General features: G+C 43.2%; 1 protein-coding gene across 2 annotated transcripts in view; it reads right to left on the reverse strand.

Moving 5' to 3' along the window:
- The window catches only part of LAPTM4B (lysosomal protein transmembrane 4 beta), a 140,835-nt gene that overhangs the window by 64,863 nt on the left and 48,789 nt on the right, over window positions 1-27,183 (reverse strand). For both annotated transcript variants that reach the window (XM_038390753.1, XM_038390751.1), the window contains 2 exons: window positions 21,749-21,822; window positions 20,627-20,749 (listed from right to left, as the gene is read on the reverse strand). In XM_038390753.1, coding sequence (XP_038246681.1) covers window positions 20,627-20,749; window positions 21,749-21,822 — 197 coding nt within the window. The remainder of the gene's footprint in view (window positions 1-20,626; window positions 20,750-21,748; window positions 21,823-27,183) is intronic.

Raw genomic sequence — 27,183 nt, forward strand, 5'->3', positions numbered from 1 at the left:
CTTCTACCAAGGCAGCCCACTGTGCAGTTCAAACTGCAGAAATGCTTCTGATGGCAGGCCAAGGGGACTCAAAGTGACTGGGAAACCTATATTGCGGGGAAATTGTTCAGCCCAGCTCCCGTGTGGCTACGGACCGTGTAGCGGAATGCTTAAACTGTATTATATTGTTCAGCCACTAAGAGGCACTGTAAACTACCTTGTTTATACATTAAAGCATCTTATTATGCACACATCTGGTGTGTAAAAAGAAAAGGAGTACTTGTGGCTAAGGTGCCACAAGTACTCCTTTTCTTTTTGCGAATACAGACTAACACGGCTGCTACTTTGAAATCTGGTGTGTGTGTCACTCAGAAACAAGCTCTGTAGCCAGTCCATAGCTGGTACAGGAACATGACATGGTCTCAAAAGCAAACTAGTGCCAGAAGAAATAGGAAGGAGAAGCAAAAACAGCAACAAAGGATGCAAACAGAAGGAACAAAAATAAAGCAACAAAGGTTTGCCATCAACATGCCACTCTTCAATGCCCCACAGAACTTCAGCTTTGATAAACCTTCACAGTGGACAGATTGGAAGCAGTATTTTGCAAGATTTCACATTGCAAACAAATTCCACAAGGAAACTGGAGACATACAGGTATCTTCTTTAATTTATGTGACGGAGAAGCAAACAGAGCATATCTTTAAGCCCTTTGACTTTACCAAAGATAGTCACAACGATGATTATGAAAGGGTTTTGGCTATGTTTGATGCAAACTATATATCTCAGAGAAATGTGTTTATGAAAGAGCATGTTTTCACGAAAGAATTCATGAACCAGGGGAAAATGTTGAATATTTTATAAGAGCTCTGCCGCATACATTGGCTGAAACTGATTTGGGGACTGCAAAACATGAAAATAGAGACAGGGTGGTTACTGGGAGAACAGATAATCTTTCACAGCAGCTACAACTGAAGACAGACCTAACCCTCGCCACCTCTACACAGAAAGCAAAGCAATCTGAACTTGTCAAACCACAAACCAAAGGCAGGAGCAAGTTAAAAAACCTTAAGCTAGCTTCAATGCTATAAACAGACACTTGAGTGTTAAAAGTGTCATGATCATAAAAGCCACTGAGGCAAGAAGAGAGAACTCCCAGATTCCAAGGGAAAAATTCCACCATGCATACACAAGGTGTAGAAAAAGTCAGATCCCAAGAGATGATGCATGTTCAGCCAGAAGAAAAAGGTGTAATAAATGCGCAAAATATGAATATTTTGAATCTGTTTGCAGCACCAAAGTGGTCAGGGAATTGACTCATATTACAGACTGTCAAGGATCTGGAATCTAGTACTTGTGACGACACAGTTCCTGCCTAGAGAATGAAATTTAGTATTCATGGCAAAACAATTCACTTTAAAATTGACTCAGGCACTGATATCAGAGTCATCTCAGAAGGAATTTACAATCACATTCAACTCCTCCCAGAGCTGAAGTCACCTGATAGCTCTGACTAGCCCTGGAGGTATTCTCAACTATATAGACCTGTTCACCACAGATACAACTTACAAAGACAAAAAGCTCTGTATTCAGAGTGTATGTGTTCAAAGGACAACAGACCAAAAAGCTTCTCATCCACAGGGCGACAGCCATGTTGGGCCTAGTGAGAAAGGTAAAAGAACTCAATGGCATATTTACTGAAATTGGACTTTTGAAAGGAGATCCAGTACAAAAAACCTTAAGAGACAATGGTGAACTATATAGCATACATACCCGTCACAGGATTTCTATCCCATTACTTCATAAAGTGGAAATGGAGTTAAAGAGAATAGAGACAATTGGCATAATCAAGAAAATCTCTGAGCCAACAGCACAGTGTGCCCCAATGGTACCAGTTATAAATAAAAATGGGAAAATATGAATCTGTGTGGCTCTTAGAAGACTTAATGAAACAGTTGTGAGAAAAATATAACCTCCCAACACAGGATTACTTCCTCCCCAGAGCAAAAGGAGCTACAATATACTTTAAGATGGATTTGCAGATTCTGGCAAATTCCTTTAGCCAAAGAAAGTGCTAAACTGACTACATTTATCACATCTTTCGGGAGATTTTACTTTTGAAACTACCCTTTGGGATTACCAGTTCACGTGAAATTTTCCGAAGAAAAACAGTGGAATTGTTAACACACACACACACACACACACACACACAAGTGGAGTTGTAGTTTTCACGGATGATATTCTGACATGGATTTTCAAAAGAAGAATGCAACACAATCCTGAAAGTCCTAAGCCTAATCATTCAGTCTGGACTGAAACTAACCAAGGAAAAAACTGATTTTTTTAAACTTACCCCAAATTGAGATTTTGGGATAGACACAAAAATAAAATCAGGCCTAGTCCTGAAAAAGTAAAAGCAATTTGAGAATTGAATGTACCAGTTAATGTACCAGAACGGAGATGTGTACTGGGGATGGTAAATTACCTTGGTCAATACCTACAGGACCATTCTTCAGTGACAGAACTACTGAATGAATTGTTAAAGTCCAACTCATCTTGGCTATGGGAGCCAAGTCACTTCACTGCCTTCAAAAAGGTAAGATAAATGATCGCAACAGCTCCAGTTCTCAACTACTATGTTGTGAACAAACCCGCAATGGTCAGTGCAGATGCATGTAGCTATGACGTAGGTGGTGTACTGCTGCAACAGCATGGCTCTCAGTGAAAGTCAACTGCATTTTGCTTACACATACACACAAAAACCCAATATGCACAGAGAGAAAAAAGGAGTGCCTGGCAAGCATGTGGACATGTCAGAACTTTGACAAATCTCTGTGTGGACTGAATTCACTTTTTACTGATAACAGACCATAAGATGCTTGTAACCCTCATCAATTGAAAAAAAAAAAAAAAAACCTCAGCTCAAGATCTATTGATAAGGTTAATGTGCTTTAACCCAATTGCTAAATACGTTCCTGAGAAAAAAAAGTGGTAGTAGCAGACAGCCAAGGAACCCTTATTCACTCTCAACTACCCTTGAGCTCAAAGATGACAAAAGTATATATGGATGCATACAGACAAGTGTCAGAAAAGAGACTACTCCAGCTACAAAAAAGCAACATCAACTGACATGCAACTTCATGAAGTTCAAAGTACATTATGGCCAGCTGGCCCAAGTATCTGAAGGACACTAAGGAAGTTACAAGAGACTAGTTTGCGGTGTGTGGACAATTACGTGAGTCAAATGGGCTCATGATTAAAGGTAACTGGAGCCTAATTCTAAATTAAATGAGAGGAGAAATCCTAAATTTCATCCATGAAGGATATCAAGAATTAACTAAATACTGTGAACAGGCCAGTCAAGTCAGTGTAGTGGCTGGGCATCATCAAGGACAAAGAATAAAGTATGTACACGTGTGAATGTTGCAGAGCTAAAAGATAAACACAAAGAATCTTTAATAAACATCACTACCAGAGAGACCTTGGAAGAGGCTAACTACAGATTTGTGAATTCAGAGGACATCATTACCTAGTCATCGTGGACTATTCTTGCAGGTATATAGAAATAATGTACCTGAAAGACATAACATGTCACAGTATTATCAAGAAACTGAAGTGCACTTTTGCTCACTCTGGTATTTCAGAACAACCAGTGATGGACAACGGACCACAATTCACTGCAGCAAAATTTAAGTCATTCCAAACAAATATAATTTTAATCATCTTACTAGTAGCCCACATTACCCACAAGAGGCTGAGAGAGCTGTACAGACAGCCAAGAAAATCTTGCATCAGGAAAATCCATTCTTTGCCCTTCTGAATTAGAGATCAATGCCAATAGAAGCTACTGGATCAGGGCCGGCCTACAACATTTTGGCACATGAGGTGGGGAGTTCAAATGACACCCCCATGTCCCCTTGCTTGGGCCAAAACTTTGAAAGGTCTCAATTCTCCCTTCTTCCTGTTCTACTCCTCTCATGGTACTGCTCTGCTACCTACCCCAATAAAGGAGAACAATTTAAAATGCCTGTTCAAAAATTTTAAGAAACACTTAACTTTCAAATGCCTGAACAGCAAACAGCAAATGTAACTTTTCTTGTCTGCACTGTAACTGTAAACACTGGCATTTTTATCTGTTTGAATAATCAAAGTGATGCTTTCTGTGCCTTCTTGGCTGCAAAGATTTGAACTGCTTCCTGAAGGTCCACAGTCTGGGCCAGCTCATGCTCTGTTGAGATGGTTGCAAGGCCGACCAGCCTCTCCTGTGTCATTGGGGAGCGTAGATGTGTTTTTATTAACTTCATCTTGAAGAAGCTGCGTTCTCCACTGGCAACTGTTACAGGAAGCGTTAGAAGTATGCGCAGAGCAACAAAAGCATTTGGAAAGAGGGTGGTCATCTTATTTGTGCACATATATTCCAGAAGAGCCTTTGGAGTTGATCCTGCTGAAATTTATCTTGAAAGGGATTTCAGTTCATCACCTAAATCACTCGCATCAATATCGCGCATGTCATCATGTGTCAACACTATCTCTAGTGCCCTGCATTTCTGGTGTAGGTCTTCTTCGGATATCATGAGGAGTTTTAGAATATCATACAACATCCCAAATATACTGCTATGTTCCTTGATCTGCATGAAACAAACAATCTAGCACCTGGTTAAAGAATTCCATTTTGAATTGCTGTTTGGGGGTCTCTTATGGGATTATCCCGTACCTCGTAATCAAAATGTCTTCTTCAGTGACTCTTGTAGTCTTGAATGGGTGGGAAAATAGCTTCAGTGTGAAGTTCCTCTGCCAACTTCTGTGCACTCTTCAGAACGTTTTTAAATCCCTCATCTGACCGGTAAGACTGTAGGTATGACTTTGCTTTGTCCAGTTGTTCCATTGATCCAGATAACACCTTGGAGTCTCTTGCTTACAACATTTATTTCAAATGGTATTTCATGCCCCAACACTAAGCCACATAGAAATTTGAAGTTATGTACGTTTCTGGTGATTCCATTTCCTTCTGCCACTGTTCTCCCATGAACAGTTCCTGTCATAGCATTATCCTCCATAATGACAACTATGGCATCATCTATCTTCCCAATTTGGTGTTTGATAGGCTTTATCGACGCCATTCGACTTTCCCATCATGTGGCACTCAATGGTTTCAGTGTCAGAGAGGGTGTTCCCAGAAGTTGCTTCAAAATTTGCCATCGATGAGTTGATGCAGAGAAAAATACATAGAATTGTATTTGAATTTGTATTGCTTTGAATTACATTAAAAACTTCAGCAGCCTCACTAGACGCAGGTGTGCAGTCCAGAATAACAGAGTAATATCTTGCTGACTTCAGATCTGCCACGATCTTCTGTTTGACTTTTGCTGCCAGTAACTGTATGTGTGACGGGTTGGATCACAGAAACCCCTTTGGGGCTGCCAACTGACATGCCAAGACTATTTCTGCCCCGCTTTCTCTGCCCTCCCAGCTTGGGACTTCAGTGCCCTGCCTGGTCTGGCCAGGCCCGCTGGCCTGCTGCAAACCCAGACCCAGATCTGAACCACATCCCCTAACAGCTGTAGGCATAAACTGAAAGCAGCTTAAGTAGCATTCCTGTCTTTAACACTCAGATGCCCAACTCCCAATGAGGTCCAAACCCCAAATAAATCTGTTTTACCCTGTATAAAGCTCATACAGGGTAAACTCATAAATTGCTCACCCTCTATAACACTGATAGAGAGGTATGCACAGCTGTTTGCCACCCCCCCCCAAGTATTAATACATACTCCAGGTTAATTAATACGTAAAAAGTGATTTTATTAAATACAGAAAGTGGTTCCAAGTAATAGGAGACAGAACATGAATTACCAAGCAAAATAAAATAGAATATGCAAGTTTATGTCTAATATCGTAAGAAAACTGAATACCGATAAAACCTCACCCACAGAGGAATTCCTGTAAGCTTCCTTTTTATAGACTAGTCTCCTTCTAGTCTAGGTCCGGCAATCAATCACTCGCACCCCCTGTAGTTACTGTCCTTTGTTCCAGTTTCTTTCAGGTATCCTTGGGGGGTGGAGAGGCTATCACTTGAGCCACTGAAGACAAAATGGAGGGGTCTCCCAGGGGTTTAAATAGACTCTCTCTTGTGGGTGGATACCCCCTCCTCCTATGCAAAGTCCAGCTCCAAGATGGAGTTTTGGAGTCACCTGGGCAAGTCACATGACCATGCATGACTCAGTTTTTACAGGCAGCAGCCATTGTTCACATGCTACCTTGAACGTCCTCATGTAGACTTCTTCTGTGGATTGGAGCCTTTCAAGATCCATTGTTCGTTAATTGCTTCTTGACTAGGTACTTAATTTGCACATTCCTTTCTCAAGAAACTGACCAAATGCTTTATTAAGGCTACTTAAAAAGCAAGCAAGTACACAGCCAATATGCATAACTTTGAATACAAAAATGATACATCCATACAAATAGGATTAATAGATTCAGTAGAATCTTTACAGAGATATGTTACATGGTATATGTAGCGTAAAACATATTCTAGTTATGTCATATATACATTCATAAGCATATTTCCATAAAGCCTTATGGGGTGCACCGTCATAGTATGATCTCATTTTGAATTGTTTTTCCAAGGTAGTGGGGTGTGTACATTTCTTGGGTGGTGACTCTTAGATGCTCTTGGAGTACAGCATCAAACTCAGCCATCAGCTCCACAATTTTAAGGAAGTTTCCATTGTTTGGCACATACAGCTGATCTGAAGTGCCACACAGTGCTAGCTTTTGGGTAGCAAGCATTCTCACAATAGCAATGAGCCTTGTCAGAACATTTTGCAAGTAAAGAGATTCTGATGCAATCTTCTCTTGATGCTGATCATCTATGGTGGCCTTTAACCTTAGTCTCATCTCAAGCTCTTTCCACCTATGGAATGCTCTCTGGTGATTTGCTGCCTTCTCAAGGCATGCCAGATTTCTAGCCAGATTTTTCCAGTCCTTTGTTCCTGTAGAACCCAATGTGGTTGGAACATTAGACTGGAAGAGTTTGCAACAAAAATAGTATGGAGCATTCTGGGGTTTTGAGTACATAAAAGACATGGCCTCTTCACTTTGTCACCATTGTGGATTTTATGCCAGTAATGTGTTGGATGGAAACTTCTATTTTCATTGTCTTTGGGGAACATGAAGTTTTTCCACTTGCTGTGGCCCATGCAGTACAAGGAAGTTCCTCAGGCTACTGCTCAAATGGGTCCACAGTCCTGGATCATCTAGACTTAAGGAACTAAACTCAGCAGCAGCTGTTTCTTGTGCCTCCACCACACTCTTCTCTGATCTACGCTTTTCTTCAGGAATGTGCCTGGTTACATCCATTTCAGATGGAGATTTGGATGTTGCAGTAGCTGCCAGGTCACCTGCACTCTGACTAACTGGAAGATCAGGCATCTCCTCACCACTTACATCCTCACTGGGGCCAGAAGGCTCACCATGAACATTTGTGTCTATGTATCTCTGGAGAGCTCCTTCCTGCTTAGACAGAAAAGCTTCCTTTGCTTGCTTGCTTTTTCCTGAATGCTGCCCCAGAGGGGCCTTTTCTTCTTTCACTCATGACTGCTGTTCTGTGCCAGCTATAGTGGCTCTCAACACACAATTGAAGGGGACAAATAAGCAGGCTGGTAGCAGGACCTGAATAAGGGAAGATATCAGCATCTTAAGGGCTTAACGGGCTCCTACTACTTCAGTTGACTGACTGTTCTCCTCAAGTGGGTTCAGGGAAGCAGCAGGAAATGGGAAGCTCCCTGAGAAGCTGGTGTTAATCAGTCCAGGTTCTTGGTGCTAGAGAGGTACATAATAGGCTCCTCCTCCTCCTATCTCTCCCTGTAGCTCCTGCTGTTTTCTATTATTCCCTCTCACCTTTTCTCCTGCCTGCCTGTCATGTCTCTTGTGCCCTCCTTCCTCCAGCCCAGCACTCAATCTCTGTGCATCCAGAGCAGAGAGAATACATATGCACCAGCAGCAGACACAATTTTCTACGCTCTGGGTCCTAGTGGTGCCCCCCCCACCTCCCCAGAGTCTGGCAACTAAGGCAGCCACCTCAGTTTGCCTCATGGTACGGCCAGCCCTGTACTGGATATAGTCCAGCACATAGGTACTGGCTTTTTCCTTTGTCCAGGGGTGCTCAGGCCCTGCCCCCACTCCATCTCTTCCCCCCAAACCCTTACCCCTGCCTCTTCCCACCCCACCTCTTTCTGCCCCCTCCCCCGAGCATGCTCCATCCCCGCCCCTCCCACTCCTGCTTTTACAACAGACATCGCTTAGTTAGCAAACTGCCAGGTCTAGAACCTGGTGACTGTGTGTGTGTCAAACTGGACAAAGAAAGGATGGACAACTCCAGCTGTCATGGAGAAAAAGAATTAAACGCCCATATCATAGGCGGCTGAGACCAACAGCAGAGAATTCAACAGAAACAGCTGATTGTTCTTTGAGGAACAAACTAGCTATCAGAGCCAACTCTGAAGATGGTGGATCAGAATAAGACGACTCAAAGATTCCAAACCAACCACAGCCTGTTGTAAATAATGGATAGCCAGATAATCAAGTTGTGTGTTCAAGTCATATAACTAGAAAGCTAGTATGATTCAGAGACACTTAACAGACAAAGAACATGAAACCGTAAATGGTAGGGATGTAAAACTTAAGCAGAGATGTGATGCAATGCTAAACTGTATTATACTGTTCAGCCACTAGGTGGCAGTGTGTAAAAATACCTTAAGCTAACCTCAGCCAAACCTGACAGTGGTTAAGGATCTTATGATGAACACATGTGGTATCTTACTAAGGATATGTCTACACTATGAAATTAGGTTGAATTTATAGAAGTCGATTTTTATAGAAGTGATTTTACACAGTCGATTGTGTGTGTCCCCACTAAGCGCATTAAGTCAGCAGAGTGCATCCACAGTACCGTGGCTAGCATTGACTTTCGGAGCATTGCACTGTGGGTAGCTATCCCACAGTCTCTGCTGCCCATTGGAACTCTGGGTTAAGCTCCCAATGCTTAATGGGGCAAAAACATTGTCGCGGGTGGTTTTGGGTACATGTCATCAGTCGCCCCTCCCTCCATGAAAGCAACAGCAGACAATGGTTTTGCGCCTTTTCCCCCCATGCCGATGCAATATGGTTTTCAGCAGACAGACAGTGTAGTAGGACTGCTAACCGTCATCATGCACTGATTCCGCTGCAACTCTGCTCTGCTGCTATTGTCTCAATAGCGAATTTCTCCATGTTGTCTGTTATGGGGTCCCGGTTATGTGTGTTCTTCCTCGGGAAACATGCACTGTGCTAACCGTCATCCTCCACTGCTTCTGCTGCAACTCTGCTCTCCTGAACCCACCTCGCAGGTCCTCTCGTCATTCTCTATAAATATCTATTCTCGTGGCATTGTCGTCAGCCACCACTTCTGCTGCAACTCTGCTCTCCTGCAATCACCATACCACGGCAAGCATGGAGATCACCGCAGCAATTATTCTGCAGTACGTGCAGAACCAGCAAAAGCAGGTGAGGAGGCGACAGCAGTGCGGTGACAAGAGTGATGAAGACATGGACACAGACTTCTCTCAAAGTACGAGCCCCAGCAATTTGGACATCCTTGTGGCAATAGGGTATGCTCATGCCGTGAAACACAGAGATTCTGGGCCTGGGAGACCGCATAGTGTTGCGGGTCTGGGATGATTCTCAGTGGCTGCAAAACTTCCACATGCATAAGGGCACTTTCATGGAACTTTGTGACTTGCTTTTCCCTGCCCTGAAGCACAAGAATACCAAGATGAGAGCAGCTCTCACAGTTCACAAGCGAGTGGCGATAGCCCTCTGGAAGCTTGCAATGCCAAACAGCTACCAGTTAGTTGAGAATCAATTTGGAGTGGGCAAATCTACTGTGGGGGCTGCTGTGATGCAAGTAGCCAGTGCAATCACTGAGCTGCTGCTATCAAGGGTAATGACCCTGGGAAACGTTAAAGTCATAGTGGATGGCTTTGCTGCAATGGGATTCCCAAACTGTGGTGGGGCAATAGACGGAACCCATAACCCTATCTTGGCCCCGGACCATCTTGGTAGCCAGTACATAAACCGCAAGGAGTACTTTTCAATGGTGCTGCAAGCACTCATGGATCACAAGGGACATTTCACTGACATCAAAGTGGGATGGCCGGGAAAAGGTACATGATGCTCGCATCTTCAGGAACTCTGGTCTGTTTCAACAACTGCAGCAAGGGACTTACTTTCCAGACCAGAAAATAACCATTGGGGGATGCTGAAATGCCTAGTTATCCTTGGGGACCCAGCCTACCCTTTAATGCCATGACTCATGAAGCCATACACAAGCACCCTGGACAGTAGTAAGGAGCAGTACAACTATAGGCTGAGCAAGTGCAGAATGGTGGTAGAATGTGCATTTGGACGTTTAAAAGCATGCTGGCACAATTTACTGACTCTGTTAGACCTCAGCGAAACCAATATTCCCATTGTTATTGCTGCTTGCTGTGTGCTCCACAATATCTGTGAGAATAAGGGAGAGATGTTTATAGCAGGATGGGAGGTTGAGGCAAATCGCCTGGCCACTTATTTCGTGCAGCCAGACACCAGAGCGGTTAGAAGAACACAGCAGGGCATGCTGCGCATCAGAGAAGCTTTGAAAACCAGTTTCATGACTGGCCAAGCTACGGTGTGAAAGTTATGTTTGTTTCTCCTTGATAGAACCCCCCAGGGTTCTTTCCTGTAATCTAAGCACCCTCCCCTCCCCGCTTTGATCACCGTTTGCAGGGGCAATAAAATCAGTGTTGTTTCAAATTCATGCATTCTTTATTAATTCATCACACAAATAGGGGGATAACTGCCAATGTAGCCCAGGAAGGATGGGGTGGGGGAGGAGGGGAGAACAAGGCCACACTGCACTTCAAAACTTATTGAATGCCAGTCTTCTGTTGCTTGGGCAGTCCTCTGGGGTGGAGTGACTGGGTGCCTGGAGCCCCCTCACCCGTTCTTGGGCATCTGGGTGAGGAGGCTATGGAACTTGGGGAGGAGGGAGGGCAATTACACAGGGGCTGCAGTGGCAGTCAGTGCTCCTGCTGCCTTTCCTGCAGCTCAACCATATGCCAGAGCTTATCAGTTTGATCCTCCAGTAGCCTCAGCATTGCATCCTGCCTCCTCATCACGCTGCCGCCACCTCTCCTCTTGCTCATCCCTCCTGTCCTCGCGTTCGTTTCCTGCTTTCCTGGACTCTGACATTGTCTGCCTCCACACATTCTACTGAGCTCTTTCAGTGCGGGAGGACTGCATGAGCTCAGAGAACATTTCATCGCGAGTGCATTTTTTTCGCCTTCTTATCTGCGCTAGCCTCTGGGACAGAGACAAGGGAAGCGTTGAAACATTTGCAGCTGTGGGAGGGAAAAAAAGGGAGAGTAGTATTTAAAAAGACATTTTAGAGAACAATGGGTAGACTCTTTCACGGTGAACCAAGCTGTTAACAGTACATAGCACATGTGCTTTTGGTACAAGGTCACATTTTGTCCCTTATATTGGAGGGCCTGCTGGTTTGGTGTGAGAGATTACACATGCAGGGCTAGGCAATAGAATTCGGCATGCATGCAGCCATGGTAAGCCAGTCTTTTGGCTTCTCCAACCTTCATAACGTGGGAATGGTTTCAAACAGCAGCACCCTCCTTTCCCATACCAAGCACCCATTGGGTTGGCCATTTAAAATGGGTTGGCAATTTAAAATGAGGGGCTGAGGTTTTCGGGTTAAGGTGCAGCACAAAACCAACTAACCCCCCCCCCCCCCACACACACACACACACACGCACGCAATTCTCTGGGATGATTGCTTCAACCCTCCCCCCACCATGTAGCTAATGGCAGGGATGATTTCTTTTCAGCCATAGGTAAACAGCCCAGTAGGAACGGCCACCTCTGAATGTCCCCTTAATAAAATTCCTCTATTTCAACCAGGTGACCATGAATGATATCACTCTCCTGAGGATAACACAGAGATAAAGAACAGATGTTGCTTGAATGCCAGCAAACACCGGGACCATACGCTGTCATGCTTTGTTATGCAAGGATTCCAGACTATGTGCTACTGGCCTAGAGTGGTAAAGTGTCCTACTACCATGGAGGATTGAATAAGGCTCCCTCCCCAGAAACCTTTTGCAAAGGCTTTGAGAGTACCTCCATGAAGCTCTCCTGGAGATGTCCCTGGAGGATTTCCGCTCCATCCCCAGACATGTTAACAGACTTTTCCAGTAGCTGTACTGGCCACGAATGCATCCCAAGTCTTCAGGGCAAATTAATCATTAAACACGCTTGCTTTTAAACCATGTATTATATTTACAAGGGTACACTCACCAGAGGCGCCTTTTCTGGCTTCATGCTCCGTGAACCTGGGTTGGGAGGGTATTGGCTCCAGGCTGATAAACAGTTCCTGGCTATCGGGGAGAACGGTTTCATCCTCCGCCTCATCTTCCTCATCCCCAAAATCCTCATCCCTGTTGCGTGAGACTTCCCCCCCCCTTGCAGGAGTCCACGTACAGGGGTTGGGTAGTGGTAGGAGCACCCCCTAGAATTGCATGCAGCTCATCACAGAAGTGGCATGTCTGGGGCTCTGACCTGGAGTTGCCGTTTGTCTCTTTGGTAGGCTTCCCTGAGCTCCTTAATTTTTACGCAGCACTGCTGTGGGTCCCTGTTGTAGCCTCTGTCCATCATGCCCTTGGAGATTTTTTTCAAATATTTTGACATTTCGTCTTTTGGAACAGAGTTTTGATAGCACAGATTCGTCTCCCCATACAGCGATCAGCTCCAGTGTCTCCCGTTCGGTCTGTGCTGGAGCGCTTTTGCGATTCTGGGACTGCATGGTCACCTGTGCTGATGAGCTTGCCACGCTGGCCAAACAGGAAATTAAATTCAAAAGTTCCCGGGGCATTTCCTGTGTATCTGGCTAGTGCATCTGAGTTGAAAGTGCTGTCCAGAGTGGTCACAATGGAGCACTCTGGGATAGCTCCCAGAGGCCAATACCGTCGAATTACATCCACACTACCCCAAATCCAGTGAGGTCGATTTTAGCGCTACTCCTCTTGCCGGGCAGGAGTACAGAAATAGATTTTAAGAGCCCTTTAAGTCGACAAAAATGGCTTCGTCATGTGGACGGGTGCAGAGTTAAATTGATCTAATGCTGCTAAATTCGACCTAAACTCGTAGTGTAGACCAGGGCTAAGAAGCAAGCTCTGTATGCAGTCTATATCTAGTGCAGGAATACGACAGGCAACCTAATTCTCATTTATATTAAGGTACTTGTTCTCTGCTCTGGCTGTGTAAAGGGACCTTAAAGTGAACATGAATTCACTGCCACTTTAAGGTCACCCTTTATGCTGCCAGAGCAGTTATGAGAGAGGCCTTACCGTAAATGAGAATCAGGATGAGAATATATGTGTCAAACTGAATGCAACCTAAAAAGCAAGCACTGTCCACAGGTAATGGCACAGAGGGGGATGCCAGGGAAGAATCCCACAAACCAGCTACAAACTTTGGACCTCATCTGAGGGAAGTGGCAACTTGGAGCCCTAAGAACCTCACAGAAGTGGGTCCTGTGCACCTGCAGGTTCCACACCTTTCAATTCACCAGAGTAATACAAATAGAGGTACAGCCACTGAATGTAGTCTGTTGGACGGCATGACTGCTTGATTAAAAAATGATGTAGCTTTTTTTTTTTTAATCCAATCACTTTTATCCACAGTCAGACCTGTAGCCAGTCAAGTAAGAGAGAGAGACGAAGTTCTTGTGGCTGGGAGGTGGAGTAAAAGGTAGTAATTGCCACACTGTATAACACCCATCATCCATCTAGTCCAGCATTGTCTCTCCAAGAGCAGCACTAGATGCTTCAGGAGGGGAGGGAGTCTGAAAATTCTCTCCAAGTTTTTTTTTTTTTTTTTTGAAAATATTAGTGTCGTTTCCAAGAATCAGGTTTCAGAGTAGTAGCTGAGTTAGTCTGTATTCGCAAAAAGAAAAAGGAGTACTTGTGGCACCTTAGAGACTAACAAATTTATTTGAGCATAAGATTTCATGAGCTACAGCTCACTCCAACGAAGTGAGCTGTAGCTCACGAAAGCTTATGCTCAAATAAATTTGTTAGTCTCTAAGGTGCCACAAGTACTCCTTTTTCTTATTTCCAAGAATGTAGACAAATAAATCCTTTTGTAACTAAAAGGTGATGAAAACAGCAAAAGCACATGTATGTTCCCTGCTAGTTTTCTGGAATTCTGTGAGAGAATAATTTGCCAGCATGGCAACCTAATAATTTCCCAGCATGGCAAATTACATCTCTAATACTATTAAGCACGCACCAAGACCACAGGGTTCGCTTGCATTTCACCCAGACATGCACAAAAACAGATATGAAAATATTCAGAGACAAAAATCAACACTAACAAAAAAAACAGATTAAACAAGCTATTCCCATTCCCTACACATGCAAAGCTGGGACTCCTATGCCCCTTCTCCTAACCATGGTTGCCAAGCCCTCTCAATCCACACACACAATATAAAAAAAAAAAATCACATCCCCGATACATAATATTAAAAGACAAATATATCGCATATACCAGTATTGTTTGTAACACTTTGGCATCCATTTTTCTGTAAAATAACCTATACAATTAATAGCTTTGTCTCAAATAGAAGAGGGGGAGATAGAAGTTCTCTTTCCTTCTCTCTTTGACAGTCTTTTCTCTCAATCATTAAGTCTCTCTCCAGGTACTTCCCCTCCATTGCATCTGTGGTTTGGATTATTTTTTCTTCTATCATACATGCACTGACTTAAATTTTTCCAAGCTGAATCTTATTTTGTTATTTCCCACCCACGTTTGTAATCTATTTGTCCTTTGACTTATTCCCTCTGCCTTCACTTCCAAGTGTAATTTCATCTGTGAATTTCTTTAAAATGGCCTGTTTACTCCTGCATCCAGATCACTACAGAGGATATTTAGGAGAGCAAGATTCCTGTAAGAAGAAAAGGAGTATTTGTGGCACCTTAGAGACTAACAAATTTATTAGAGCATAAGCTTTCGTGAGCTACAGCTCACTTCATCGGATGCATTTGGTGGAAAAAGCAGAGGAGAGATTTATATACACACACACACACACACACACACACACACACACACAGAGAACATGAAACAATGGGTTTATCATACACACTGTAAGGAGAGTGATCACTTAAGATAAGCCATCACCAGCAGCGGGGGGGGGGGGGGGGGGGGGGGGGGGGGGGGGGGGAGGAAAACCTTTCATGGTGACAAGCAAGGTAGGCTAATTCCAGCAGTTAACAAGAATATCAGAGGAACAGTGGGGGGGGGGGGGGGGGAAGGGAGAAATACCATGGGGAAATAGTGTTACTTTGTGTAATGACTCATCCATTCCCAGTCTCTATTCAAGCCTAAGTTAATTGTATCCAGTTTGCAAATTAATTCCAATTCAGCAGTCTCTCGTTGGAGTCTGTTTTTGAAGCTTTTTTGTCGAAGTATAGCCACTCTTAGGTCTGTGATCGAGTGACCAGAGAGATTGAAGTGTTCTCCAATTGGTTTTTGAATGTTATAATTCTTGACGTCTGATTTGTGTCCATTCATTCTTTTACGTGTCGTCATCATGAATAGGTCGGAGTATGAACAAGAGGCTACTAGGCAGCTCTCCAACACCACTTTCTACAAGCCATTACCCTCTGATCCCACTGAGAGTTACCAAAAGAAACTACAGCATTTGCTCAAGAAACTCCCTGAAAAAGCACAAGAACAAATCCACACAGACACACCCCTGGAGCCCCGACCTGGGGTATTCTATCTGCTACCCAAGATCCATAAACCTGGAAATCCTGGACGCCCCATCATCTCAGGCATTGGCACCCTGACAGCAGGATTGTCTGGCTATGTAGACTCCCTCCTCAGGCCCTTCGTTACCAGCACTCCCAGCTATCTTCGAGACACCACCGATTTCCTGAGGAAACTACAGTCCATTGGTGATCTTCCTAAAAACACCATCCTAGCCACTATGGATGTAGAAGCCCTCTACACCAACATTCCACACAAAGATGGACTACAAGCCGTCAGGAACAGTATCCCCGATACTGTCACGGCTAACCTGGTGGCAGAACTTTGTGACTTTGTCCTGACCCATAACTATTTCACATTTGGTGACAATGTATACCTTCAAATCAGCGGCACTGCGATGGGTACCCGCATGGCCCCACAGTATGCCAACATTTTTATGGCTGACTTAGAACAACGCTTCCTCAGCTCTCGTCCCCTAATGCCCCTACTCTACTTGCGCTACATGATGACATCTTCATCATCTGGACCCATGGAAAAGAAGCTCTTGAGGAATTCCACCATGATTTCAACAATTTCCATCCCACCATCAACCTCAGCCTGGACCAGTCCACACAAGAGATCCACTTCCTGGACACTACGGTGCTAATAAGCGATGGTCACATAAACACCACCCTATATCGGAAACCTACTGACCGCTATTCCTACCTACATGCCTCTAGCTTTCATCCAGATCATACCACTCGATCCATTGTCTACAGCCAAGCGCTACGATATAACCGCATTTGCTCCAACCCCTCAGACAGAGACAAACACCTACAAGATCTCTATCATGCATTCCTACAACTACAATACCCACCTGCTGAAGTGAAGAAACAGATTGACAGAGCCAGAAGAGTACCCAGAAGTCACCTACTACAGGACAGGCCCAACAAAGAAAACAACAGAACGCCACTAGCCATCACCTTCAGCCCCCAACTAAAACCTCTCCAACGCATCATCAAGGATCTACAACCTATCCTGAAAGACGAGCCATCGCTCTCTCAGATCTTGGGAAACAGACCAGTCCTTGCTTACAGACAGCCCCCCAATCTGAAGCAAATACTCACCAGCAACCACACACCACACAACAGAACCACTAACCCAGGAACCTATCCTTGCAACAAAGCCCGTTGCCAACTCTGTCCACATATCTATTCAGGGGATACCATCATAGGGCCTAATCACATCAGCCACAATATCAGAGGCTCGTTCACCTGCGCATCTACCAATGTGATATATGCCATCATGTGCCAGCAATGCCCCTCTGCCATGTCCATTGGCCAAACTGGACAGTCTCTACATAAAAGAATGAATGGACACAAATCAGACGTCAAGAATTATAACATTCAAAAACCAATTGGAGAACACTTCAATCTCTCTGGTCACTCGATCACAGACCTAAGAGTGGCTATCCTTCGACAAAAAAGCTTCAAAAACAGACTCCAACGAGAGACTGCTGAATTGGAATTAATTTGCAAACTGGATACAATTAACTTAGGCTTGAATAGAGACTGGGAATGGATGAGTCATTACACAAAGTAAAACTATTTCCCCATGGTATTTCTCCCTTCCCCCCCCCCCCCCCCCCCCCCCCACTGTTTCCTCTGATATTCTTGTTAACTGCTGGAATTAGCCTACCTTGCTTGTCACCATGAAAGGTTTTCCTCCTTCCCCCCCCCCTGCTGCTGGTGATGGCTTATCTTAAGTGATCACTCTCCTTACAGTGTGTATGATAAACCCATTGTTTCATGTTCTCTGTGTGTGTGTATATAAATCTCTCCTCTGCTTTTTCCACCAAATGCATCCGATGAAGTGAGCTGTAGCTCACGAAAGCTTATGCTCTAATAAATTTGTTAGTCTCTAAGGTGCCACAAGTACTCCTTTTCTTTTTGCGAATACAGACTAACACGGCTGCTACTCTGAAACCAAGATTCCTGTGATACCCCACTCTCATTGACTTGATAGAATGCCACCTCCCATGACTTGGTACATTAGTGTTCATCATTACTCCGCCTGCTGCTTCTCATTACTCTTTATTTACAGTTCTCTAGCTAGTTTTCCATCTACATGACTGAATTCATATCCAAGCCAATTTGAATTCAATTTTTCCAGGTAAATTTTGTGATACAGCTGCAAATTAAGTTTCCCCTCAGTGCTCTGTAACTCTGTCTCAACCCTGACCTGGAGGGGCCAACTCTTGGGATGAGGATAGGTCAGCCCATTCAAGGCTTGTCATCACAAGAAAATATAAGGGTTTGAAAAGCACATTGGCTCATGTGATGCTGGCTGATTGGCTGTCTTGCATAGATCAGGGCAAACAGTGTTCAGCCAGTTAAATTTTGCAACAACGTTTTCTAGTAACAAATAAACTCTCTGCACCTGGACTTTCTCCTGAGACACCCAACAATGAAGGTGCCAAATGGAATAGTTGCTTTTTGTGATGCAAACTCTTGCCCACTAGAATCTGGGCTGAAACCACCAAGTCCATTCACACAGGCAACCAAATAGTCATGAAATAACCACCAAGCTGGGATGATTTCAACCAATGATTCTGAATCCAATATCAATCCTCTAACCATCTGCTTCTCTCAATATACTCCTTCTCCAACATAAAATAATGCTAATGATGTTTAGGAACATAATGACACAAGGTGCCCCTTCCAGTCCTGTAACCTTTCAGTGGCTAGAGTTTACTTCACTGCCCTTCTCCTAGTGCAGGGATTCTCAAACTGGGGGTCGGGACCCCTCAGGGGGTCATGAGGTAATTACATGGGGGGGGTCGCAAGCTGTCAGCTTCCACCCCAAACGTGGCTTTGCCGCCAGCATTTATAATGGTGTTAAACATATTTTAAAAAGTGTTTTTAATTTATAAGGGGTGGGGATCGCAGTCAGAGGCTTGCTATGTGAAAGGGGTCACCAGTACAAAAATTTGAGAACCAATGTCCTAGTGCTTAAACACAACTCCTATAGAAAAGTACATGGTGACTCAGAATACAGTAATTGAGGGTTTTCAGCAAAGATTGCACAAGGTCAACCTCCCCACAATCAAGTCCAAAAACAAAAAAAAGGAATGAACTTAAGAATTAAGTACCAACTTCATAAGATCTTACAATGATAAATAATAATAATAATAATAGAGGCTTAATTTCTACTACAGAACCAGGCTATTTGATCTTCCACAAACATTATCTTCACAGTTATACATAAATATAAACAAAAGAAACGGTAAATCTAAAGACAGGTTTCAGAGTAGGCAGCTGTGTTAGTCTGTATTCGCAAAAAGAAAAGGAGTACTTGTGGCACCTTAGAGACTAACAAATTTATTAGAGCATAAGCTTTCGTGAGCTACAGCTCACTTCATCAGATGTTTTTCCACCGAATGCTTCCGATGAAGTGAGCTGTAGCTCACAAAAGTTTATGCTCAAATTTGTTAGTTTCTAAGGTGCCACAAGTCCTCCTCTTTTTTTTTTTTAGTAAATCTAAAAAGGTTAACCCACACAAACAGTGAGAAGTAACTCAGAGTTCCAAAAGCTTAGATTGAGTTCCCCCAAATTAGTCTTTATTCACCAACTCTATACAGTCTGCTGTGTCAAAAGCACTGCAACAATATCTCTCCTCTTGCTTGCAGAAATCTCCAACTATAATCCATGCAGACTTTTTCTCCTCATCTGCTGGACTGTGGAACTACTCAATTAGCTAGTTAGCTAACTAATTAACACACCAGTCAGTATTAAGTATATATATGAAAAGCCCTGTTACAAGAAAAATACAAAACTGAGTCTAGCAAAATATAGATGACCCTTTCCCCATCATCACAGTTAAATATTTATATATATAAAAAAAGAGTTGGTGAACTATATTGGTGAAAACAATTTAACTAAGACAATTTGGATAAAATCAAGCAACACTGAAGGTATACAATTAAAATGAAAGACGTTAGAGGAAATTGGGAGGGAAAATTTTCTATAACACTGCCAGTGCTTCTTTGCGTTAGAAAGTTAACCAACAGCTGCAAAATGATTCAGAGTTAGAGAAAATCTGCTTTGCTTCTCCCAACCCACGCAGGTCACATATACTTTTATAAAGCAGCTACCATGGTGTCTAGGAGTCCAGCTATAGGGAACCTATTGAGCATGCCCAAAACTACCATGCCCTCCAGAAACTTCTGGGTGAGGAATGGTAATTGTGCATCAGCCTAACAACGACCCAGACACCACTCGTTCCTCTTACCCACTTATCTCTGTAAGAGATCTAGAGAGATCTCCCTATTTGGCTCGTGGCTTCCATCATCAAATCCAGTCACCTGCTATAGCAGGCGACCCTGCCTTTTAATCACGTTCACACTTATATAGCCCTGTAAAACTTCAAAACAGTATACAAATATTTTAACTAATTAGTCCTTCCAACATTCCTGTGAGGTAATTAAATGAGCAGAGGTAGTGCTAGCCCATTGGGGCCCTAGCCCAATGCTAGCTCATTTTGACCCACCCCCAAACACATAATAAAAAACAAACAAGGGGTTCCCTTGAGCTGCTTGGGGCCCTAAGCAATTGTTTAGTCTGCTTATGCCTAGCAGCGGCTCTGTAAATGAGTACCCCATTTTACAAATTGGCAAAGTAAGGCTAAGAGGGGGCGTGACTTGCCAAAGGCTGCCCTGAAAGTCAGTGGAAAAGCCTTGGATTAGAATGCAGGATGAAATGTGTTTCCAAAGTTTTCTCTAGATCATGAAAATGACTGTTCACTTCAAGTGATTTACCAGCTGTCGTAGATAGTCTTGAATTGTGTTTGGATAAACAAGCACACTGATGGCAACCAGCGTGTTGAGAGCGAAGTCAAAGATCTGGTAACAGAAGAAAGGGATGATCCAGGCTGCATGTTGCTATAAAAATAGAAAAAAAGAAGAATAGTTGCAGGTTAAAGCATAACTATTATTTCCTTATGTTTCAAAAATCCACAGTGGAACTAACAATGCAATGAAGCATTCTTTAATTGTGTTTCTCAGGGGGAAAATTACTTGTTAAATCTGCTAAAAATTATGATATGCAGCCAAAGATGCTGGGCAGCAAAGCTGAGATAAATTAAAGTGTATGAGTCTACTGAAACCTTATACAGGAACAGGTTTTAAAACCACCCACAACCACAGTACTGACTTGGCTTCCTAAAATACCAGACTTTTGAGTGGGATTAATATAAATACATTCTTGGGGACAAATCCCAGTCCCAGGGAAGTAAATGGGAAAAAAGTCCATTCACTTTTATAAAAACCAAGATTTGGCCATTTCCATTTAAAGTTTGCCCATATTGTACCTAAAGATCCCACATTTGAAGCTGCAGACAAGAATACAGTTAGACAACCTTAGGCTATGACTACATTAGCACTTTTGTAGGTAAAACTTTTGTCAGTCGGGGTGTGAAAAAAACCACACCCCTGACCGACAAAAGTTTCACTGATAAAAGCACCAGCGTGAACAGCGCTATGTCGGTGAGAGCTGCTCTCCTGCCATCATAGCTACCGCCACTCATTAGGGGTGGTTTAATTATGACGGCAGGAGAGCTCTCCTGCTGGCACAGGGCAGCTACATGGGGAGACCTTACAGTGGCACAGCTGCATCGGTACAACTGAGCCACTGTAATTTCCATGATGTAGAGATAGCCTTCGTCTTGCATTCCCCCCAATCAGCATGGCATCACTTGACACAATTAGATCTCAACAAACGTAAGGGTTTCCTATAATCTCATAGAATAAATGAACTTGTTATACAACAAACAAAAAAATATGTTAGGAGACAGGGTTTTAAATTTCTGCTTGTTAGGAGTTTCATTCTGCCTATGATTCAGGTGGATGAAGATCAACTTTTTGTTTAATCGTATCTATTACCTTATATGCTCCATATGTAGCCATCGCACAGATCAGAATCATAAGGAGAGAAATTGCAGTGGCAATGCACATATCTGAAATAGATAAATTAAAGTGATTGCAGGTAAATATGCAGCTCTGTGTTGCTGTTTTGTCAACTGTCTAATGCAGCATTTCCCAGTGTACCGCATGCCCCTGTGGACAAAAGACTAGGTGGGAAGGCAGGTGGTGTTGACACACGAGTACCCTGTTTCAGGCTTTTTTTTTTTTTTTAAAAAGCACGTCTTTAGCTTGGGGTGTCAAATGTAGCACCTTCTGGCAGGATCCTGCCCACAGAACAATTTCATCCAGCCCAAGGACTTCCCATGAATCTTTGGGCTTTTTCTGCACAATCCAGAGTCCACTTCGTGATGTGGCAGACCAAGTGCCAGCTCTTTTCAAGGCTTTAGACCTTGGCCAAGCACTAACGAATTCATTGCTGGAAACCAGTCTGTTTCACCTGTGTGTTGGTAGGTTTAAGATAGGTACTGGACCTATAACAAAGTGTTTAGTGTTAGACTTTATGAAATGCATGTAAATCGCTGCATACATTAATCTCACTTATATCTTTATCACTTGCTATAAAGGTAATATTTATGTTTTTGCTTTATAACTGTAAAAAAAAAAAAGTTTGCTCTGAAACTGTGCACCCAGTTAGGAGGGATCGTCTCCTGCCCATCAAGAAGGCTATCAAAACACTAAAGGGACCACTGTGGGACATCACAAAAAACTTGGTTAATTACACCTTAGAGCCCATGAAGAGACTACGTGCAAAAGGGCTCGTCCCATCAGCCTGAATTCTGGAAGAAGGAAATAAAAATACCTGACAAAATTTTTCATCTCTTTGGCTGTTTGGACTCTCTCAGGGCTCAAGCTACGAAACAGAAGCAGAGATCTCCAGAGTCAACCTGGGTTATCCCTAATAGACATTCAGAGCTGACAGATTACTATCACTGTCACCTTTTAAAATCATAGACTAAGTCATTTGTGTACATATGCTTGCCTGCTTTAACCTTATAATAACTAATAAATTGTAATAAATAATAATTTATGACCTAGTTAATAAATCTTTAACTCATTTATTACAGGACTGGCTACAAGCATTGTCTTTGGTGAGAGATGTAAGGTATAAATTGACCTGGGGTAAGTGACTGGTTTCTTAGGCCTGGAAGCAACCCGAGTATCTTGTGATCTTTGGTATATAGCAACCAACTATCATCAAGTACAGCTTTCCTGGGTGGCAAGCAAGAGGCTCAAGTGGACTGTCTGCGACTCCATGGTAAGACTGTTATAGTGCTTTAGGTTTCAGAGTAGCAGCCGTGTTAGTCTGTATTCGCAAAAAGAAAAGGAGTACTTGTGGCACCTTAGAGACTAACAAATTTATTAGAGCATAAGCTTTCGTGAGCTACAGCTCACTTCATCGGATGCATTTGGTGGAAAAAACAGAGGAGAGATTTATATATACACACACACACACACACACACACACACACACAGAGAACATGTTGGATGTATAAAAAAAAACTAAGATGTATATGTATCTGATATCTCTCTTATGAATAGCAGAAGTTTGGGAAGAAACTACCCCCCCAAAAAAACTGTGTGCGCGCGCACGCACGCGCAACGGAAAAGGCGGCAGAAGTAGAATTGTTAAACTTGACATATTTTAAGGTTTTGATGGGAGTTGCAAGAGGATATCTGTCTTTTGCTTCCCTAACCCCAGACATTTTGATTCACTTTTTCACTTGCCCACCTTTAATACAGAAAGTTTAAATGTAAGATGGGGAATGTGTGGATATCGCATCCATTTTTCTGAGGCATTAGCAAAGGTTGGAAAGAAAGGAGAGGGAATATGATATGCAGAGAACCCAATACCTAGAGATCTTGACTCATCCATGGGGTATATTTTATTTATAGATATGCTGATTAACTCAAGAAGAAAAAAGCACCCAGCAAAACACGGCTATGTTAAGTAGGAACCACAACCCTGCATTCCTCCTTTTGCCGTTACCTTTGCTCATTTACACACACTGCTCAGTACCATGACAGTGAATACATCACTTTAAAACTAAAAATGACTTTGAGCAAACTTGGTATGAGTACACTAACTAAGGAAAGGGATTGGTTTAGACTTGGTGGCATTAGTGCTCCTCACCTGTGATGATCAAAGAAGAATTAGATCAGTCGCAAACTTTTGTTACTGAAATTCTTCAATCTGAGTCCAGCAATGTCCATCTCCCAGGACAAGCTCTTACTCATCCCCTGCCCATTCACTTTATCATTTTCAAGACTGTTGCAGGAAGGTCCAATGACCAAAGGTCGTACTGTTTCTGCGAGCCTAGTCATCCCAGAGGGTGCCCCGGCTGCAGCCTTAACCCCCCTCCCCCGCACGTGTTCAGATTGCTCCCCCAGAGGTGGACCCAATCCTACACATTCTATTGGGTTCTGACCCAAGGCCCTAAGGGTTTATCAAAACATCTGGCCCAGTTATTGAGCTACCCCAAATTATGTTTTCCCCTGGGTCGCTTCCTACCAGTCTGGAGCTCCTCAGTTTGGGGCAGGACGGTCGCTGGCTTAGGAGTCTCAGCCTCCTGTTCAATCTCTTTTAGTGCTTTTAGCTCCCAAAGAATGGAGAATCCAAATCTTAGAGCAACCTTCACAAAGCTGCTGCCACTTCTGACATAGCTCTCAGCATCAGCCTTGCTTCCTGGTGCAGCAAAACAGCACCTTCCCCTTCCCGGGCCAACCAGGGTCCTTTTAAACTGTCCCTTCACTGGGAGCATGCCCTGCACCTGTTGAGGGGTGGGGTCATCCTTGCCCAGTATTGCTCTACTCCCAGCCCAGGTTCATTGTGGGGCCTGTAAACCCCATCACAAAGACCAATCACTCATTCATTGTTTTGAGCAGAAATTGTTTTTAGTTTTAATTTATGACTGACATAGCACTGTGATAGGACTTGTTCTACTAGTGACATCAGTGTCATTTCAATGCCAGAGTCTCAGAAACTGCTATAAAATGTGACACTTCTGCTTTGATCTGATGTGCTTGTGCTCTCTCTCTAGCTACATCAAGCCCTAGTTGGCTCATGCAGGCTCTTTTTTATTCAAATGCCCATCAGCTCTTTTGAGTTGTCAGCTTAAATTAATTAGAACTGAAACTAGATATTTAGCATACTAACAAGTACCCTTGAGTGCTCTTTCATAGTAACTAATCATGCAATGCATTCTATTGTGTTACTGACTATCAGCTGAGATGTACTCGTACTGTTTGTGTCATATTTATTATTGCCTAAAATAGATTTTTGAAGCACTTTTGTATACAAGCAGTAAGAGACCCAATCAGTGCATTTTAAAGGAAATCTCCTTAATTTTTGAAGTTAGATCGTATTTTTCTGATTGTCTTTACTTCCTGCTTTAGGGAGAAGACATAGCTGATGTTATTGAGGACTGCTGGCACATATTCAGCCTAATTCATCCAGAGAGTCTGCAACATGATCAGTCCTGGGATTGAGACCAGGAGTGGAAATTAGAAAGAAATTGGGAGGACAGCACCTGCAGGAAGCACAGGCAGGAGCTCCCCCTAAGACTAGAGCTTCTTTCAGGGTCCTGAATGCAATAATCATCCCACTTGCTCTCCTGGTCTTACTACGTATCTCACTCACAGGATTGTTTACCCTGAAGATGGGTGAAAAGGCCCGAGAGTGGCAGATAGTGCTACAGGTGCAGGGAAGAGGGAGAAGTAAATAGATGATGGCAGCTAACATGAAAAATCTCAAGTCCTTGAGCTTCGATCCAACACAGCCACTGAGTACTTTAATTTACTGTCTTTTCACCTGCTGGAGTCCTAGACCTCATCCCTGGCTCACAGCTAAGGGTGACTCCAGACATCAAAAGCAGTATCCCTTTCTTCCAAGCTCTCAGGGTGAACAGTGTGCATCTCCTGCACTGCTGCTCTTTATCATGACAGACCCACTGCTTGGAAGTTGCCCAAGGTTATGCACAGAGCACCACTGAAAGAAGGAAGAAAAAATAGAGAGGGAACATGAAGGATAGGGATGTTGGTTTTTTTCTTTAAACCAAATCTGGTTATTTACTTCAGCTAATATTACTATTTTGAAGCCATTTAAACAGTTTTCTGCTGTTCTCATCTTAACTTAGACATGTAAGCATTTTGGGGCAGAGACATGGGTGAAGTCATGGCCCCACTGAAGTCAATGGCAAAATTCCCATTTACTTCTATTGAGCCTGGATTTCACCCTCCATCTTCATTGACTTTGTAAAGTATCATGTACATATATGGCACTGTACAAGTAACAAATACATAAATAACAGTTATAAATAAAAACAACAGTTAGACAATACTAGTAACCAGACAGGAGAAGCAACATAATTGTTGCACTATTAACATGTCAGGGTCAGGGTCTATGGAAATAGACAAACTGAGCAGGAGTCTCAAGTTAAGCCAACAAAACCCTCTGGAATTTCAGGTTTATTTACAGTTATTTCCATTCCCTTTATGTAGCGTATCAGACTTGAAAAACCCAAACAAGTACACAGGGCAGCTCTCACGTCTCCAGCACTCACTGATCTAGTTTGCAAATTCTTATCTGTTCACAGGGTCCCTAAAAATAGGGGTGCTTCTTTCAAGGGCTCAGTCTACTGAACCCAGCAGAGCCAATTTCAAGTGCAAATAGGAGACTTCAAGTTTTCCCTCAGGCACCTTTAGTTCGGGGGTGTGCGTGAGAGATACAAATTGCCAAGTTACGTGCTCTGGTATCTTCGCAACATGCCTGCCTTGGCAGTTCCTTTGCCATCATGTCCCTTTCCTGTCTCCAAAATGGAAAGGAGAAATATCACCTTCAATTAGCCATGTAAACCCCCACCTTCCCCCCATTCACTTCAAACCCTCCAGAACGCAGTAGTCCTTCACAATCCTGCAGTTTTTAAATGTTTCCTCTATTCATTGGGAGCACCCATGTCATGCTGATGTTTATAAAGTTAGAACGTTTGAAGAAACTGTGTCCTGAGTGCGATGGGAATTTCCTTAACTACTGTTAAAGCAAGTTTGAAAGTGCTCCATAAGCCACACTTACTCCCACCTACAAATACAAAAAGATACAATCCTAGCCTCATTAACTTCAATGACAAAACACTCCCCGTCTTCAATATGGCCAGGATTTCAGCCATCATGACTACTCATGGATAGGTTTGTATCTACCTGAAACTTTAAGGCCTGATTTTCAGTGACTTGGTTTCTGTTTTGGGAGGCGTGGAACAATAATTTTGCACCCACAACTTGTGCCTGCAATAGAATGTGGTCTCAAATGCTAATAATTAGATGTCTATTATACTTCTATATAGAATTCACTGCCAGCAAAAAAAGAACAAACAAAAAAAACACCCCACCCAAGTAGACAT

This window comes from Dermochelys coriacea, chromosome 2, assembly GCF_009764565.3.
Source record: "Dermochelys coriacea isolate rDerCor1 chromosome 2, rDerCor1.pri.v4, whole genome shotgun sequence".
Taxonomy (NCBI): Eukaryota; Metazoa; Chordata; order Testudines; family Dermochelyidae; genus Dermochelys; species Dermochelys coriacea.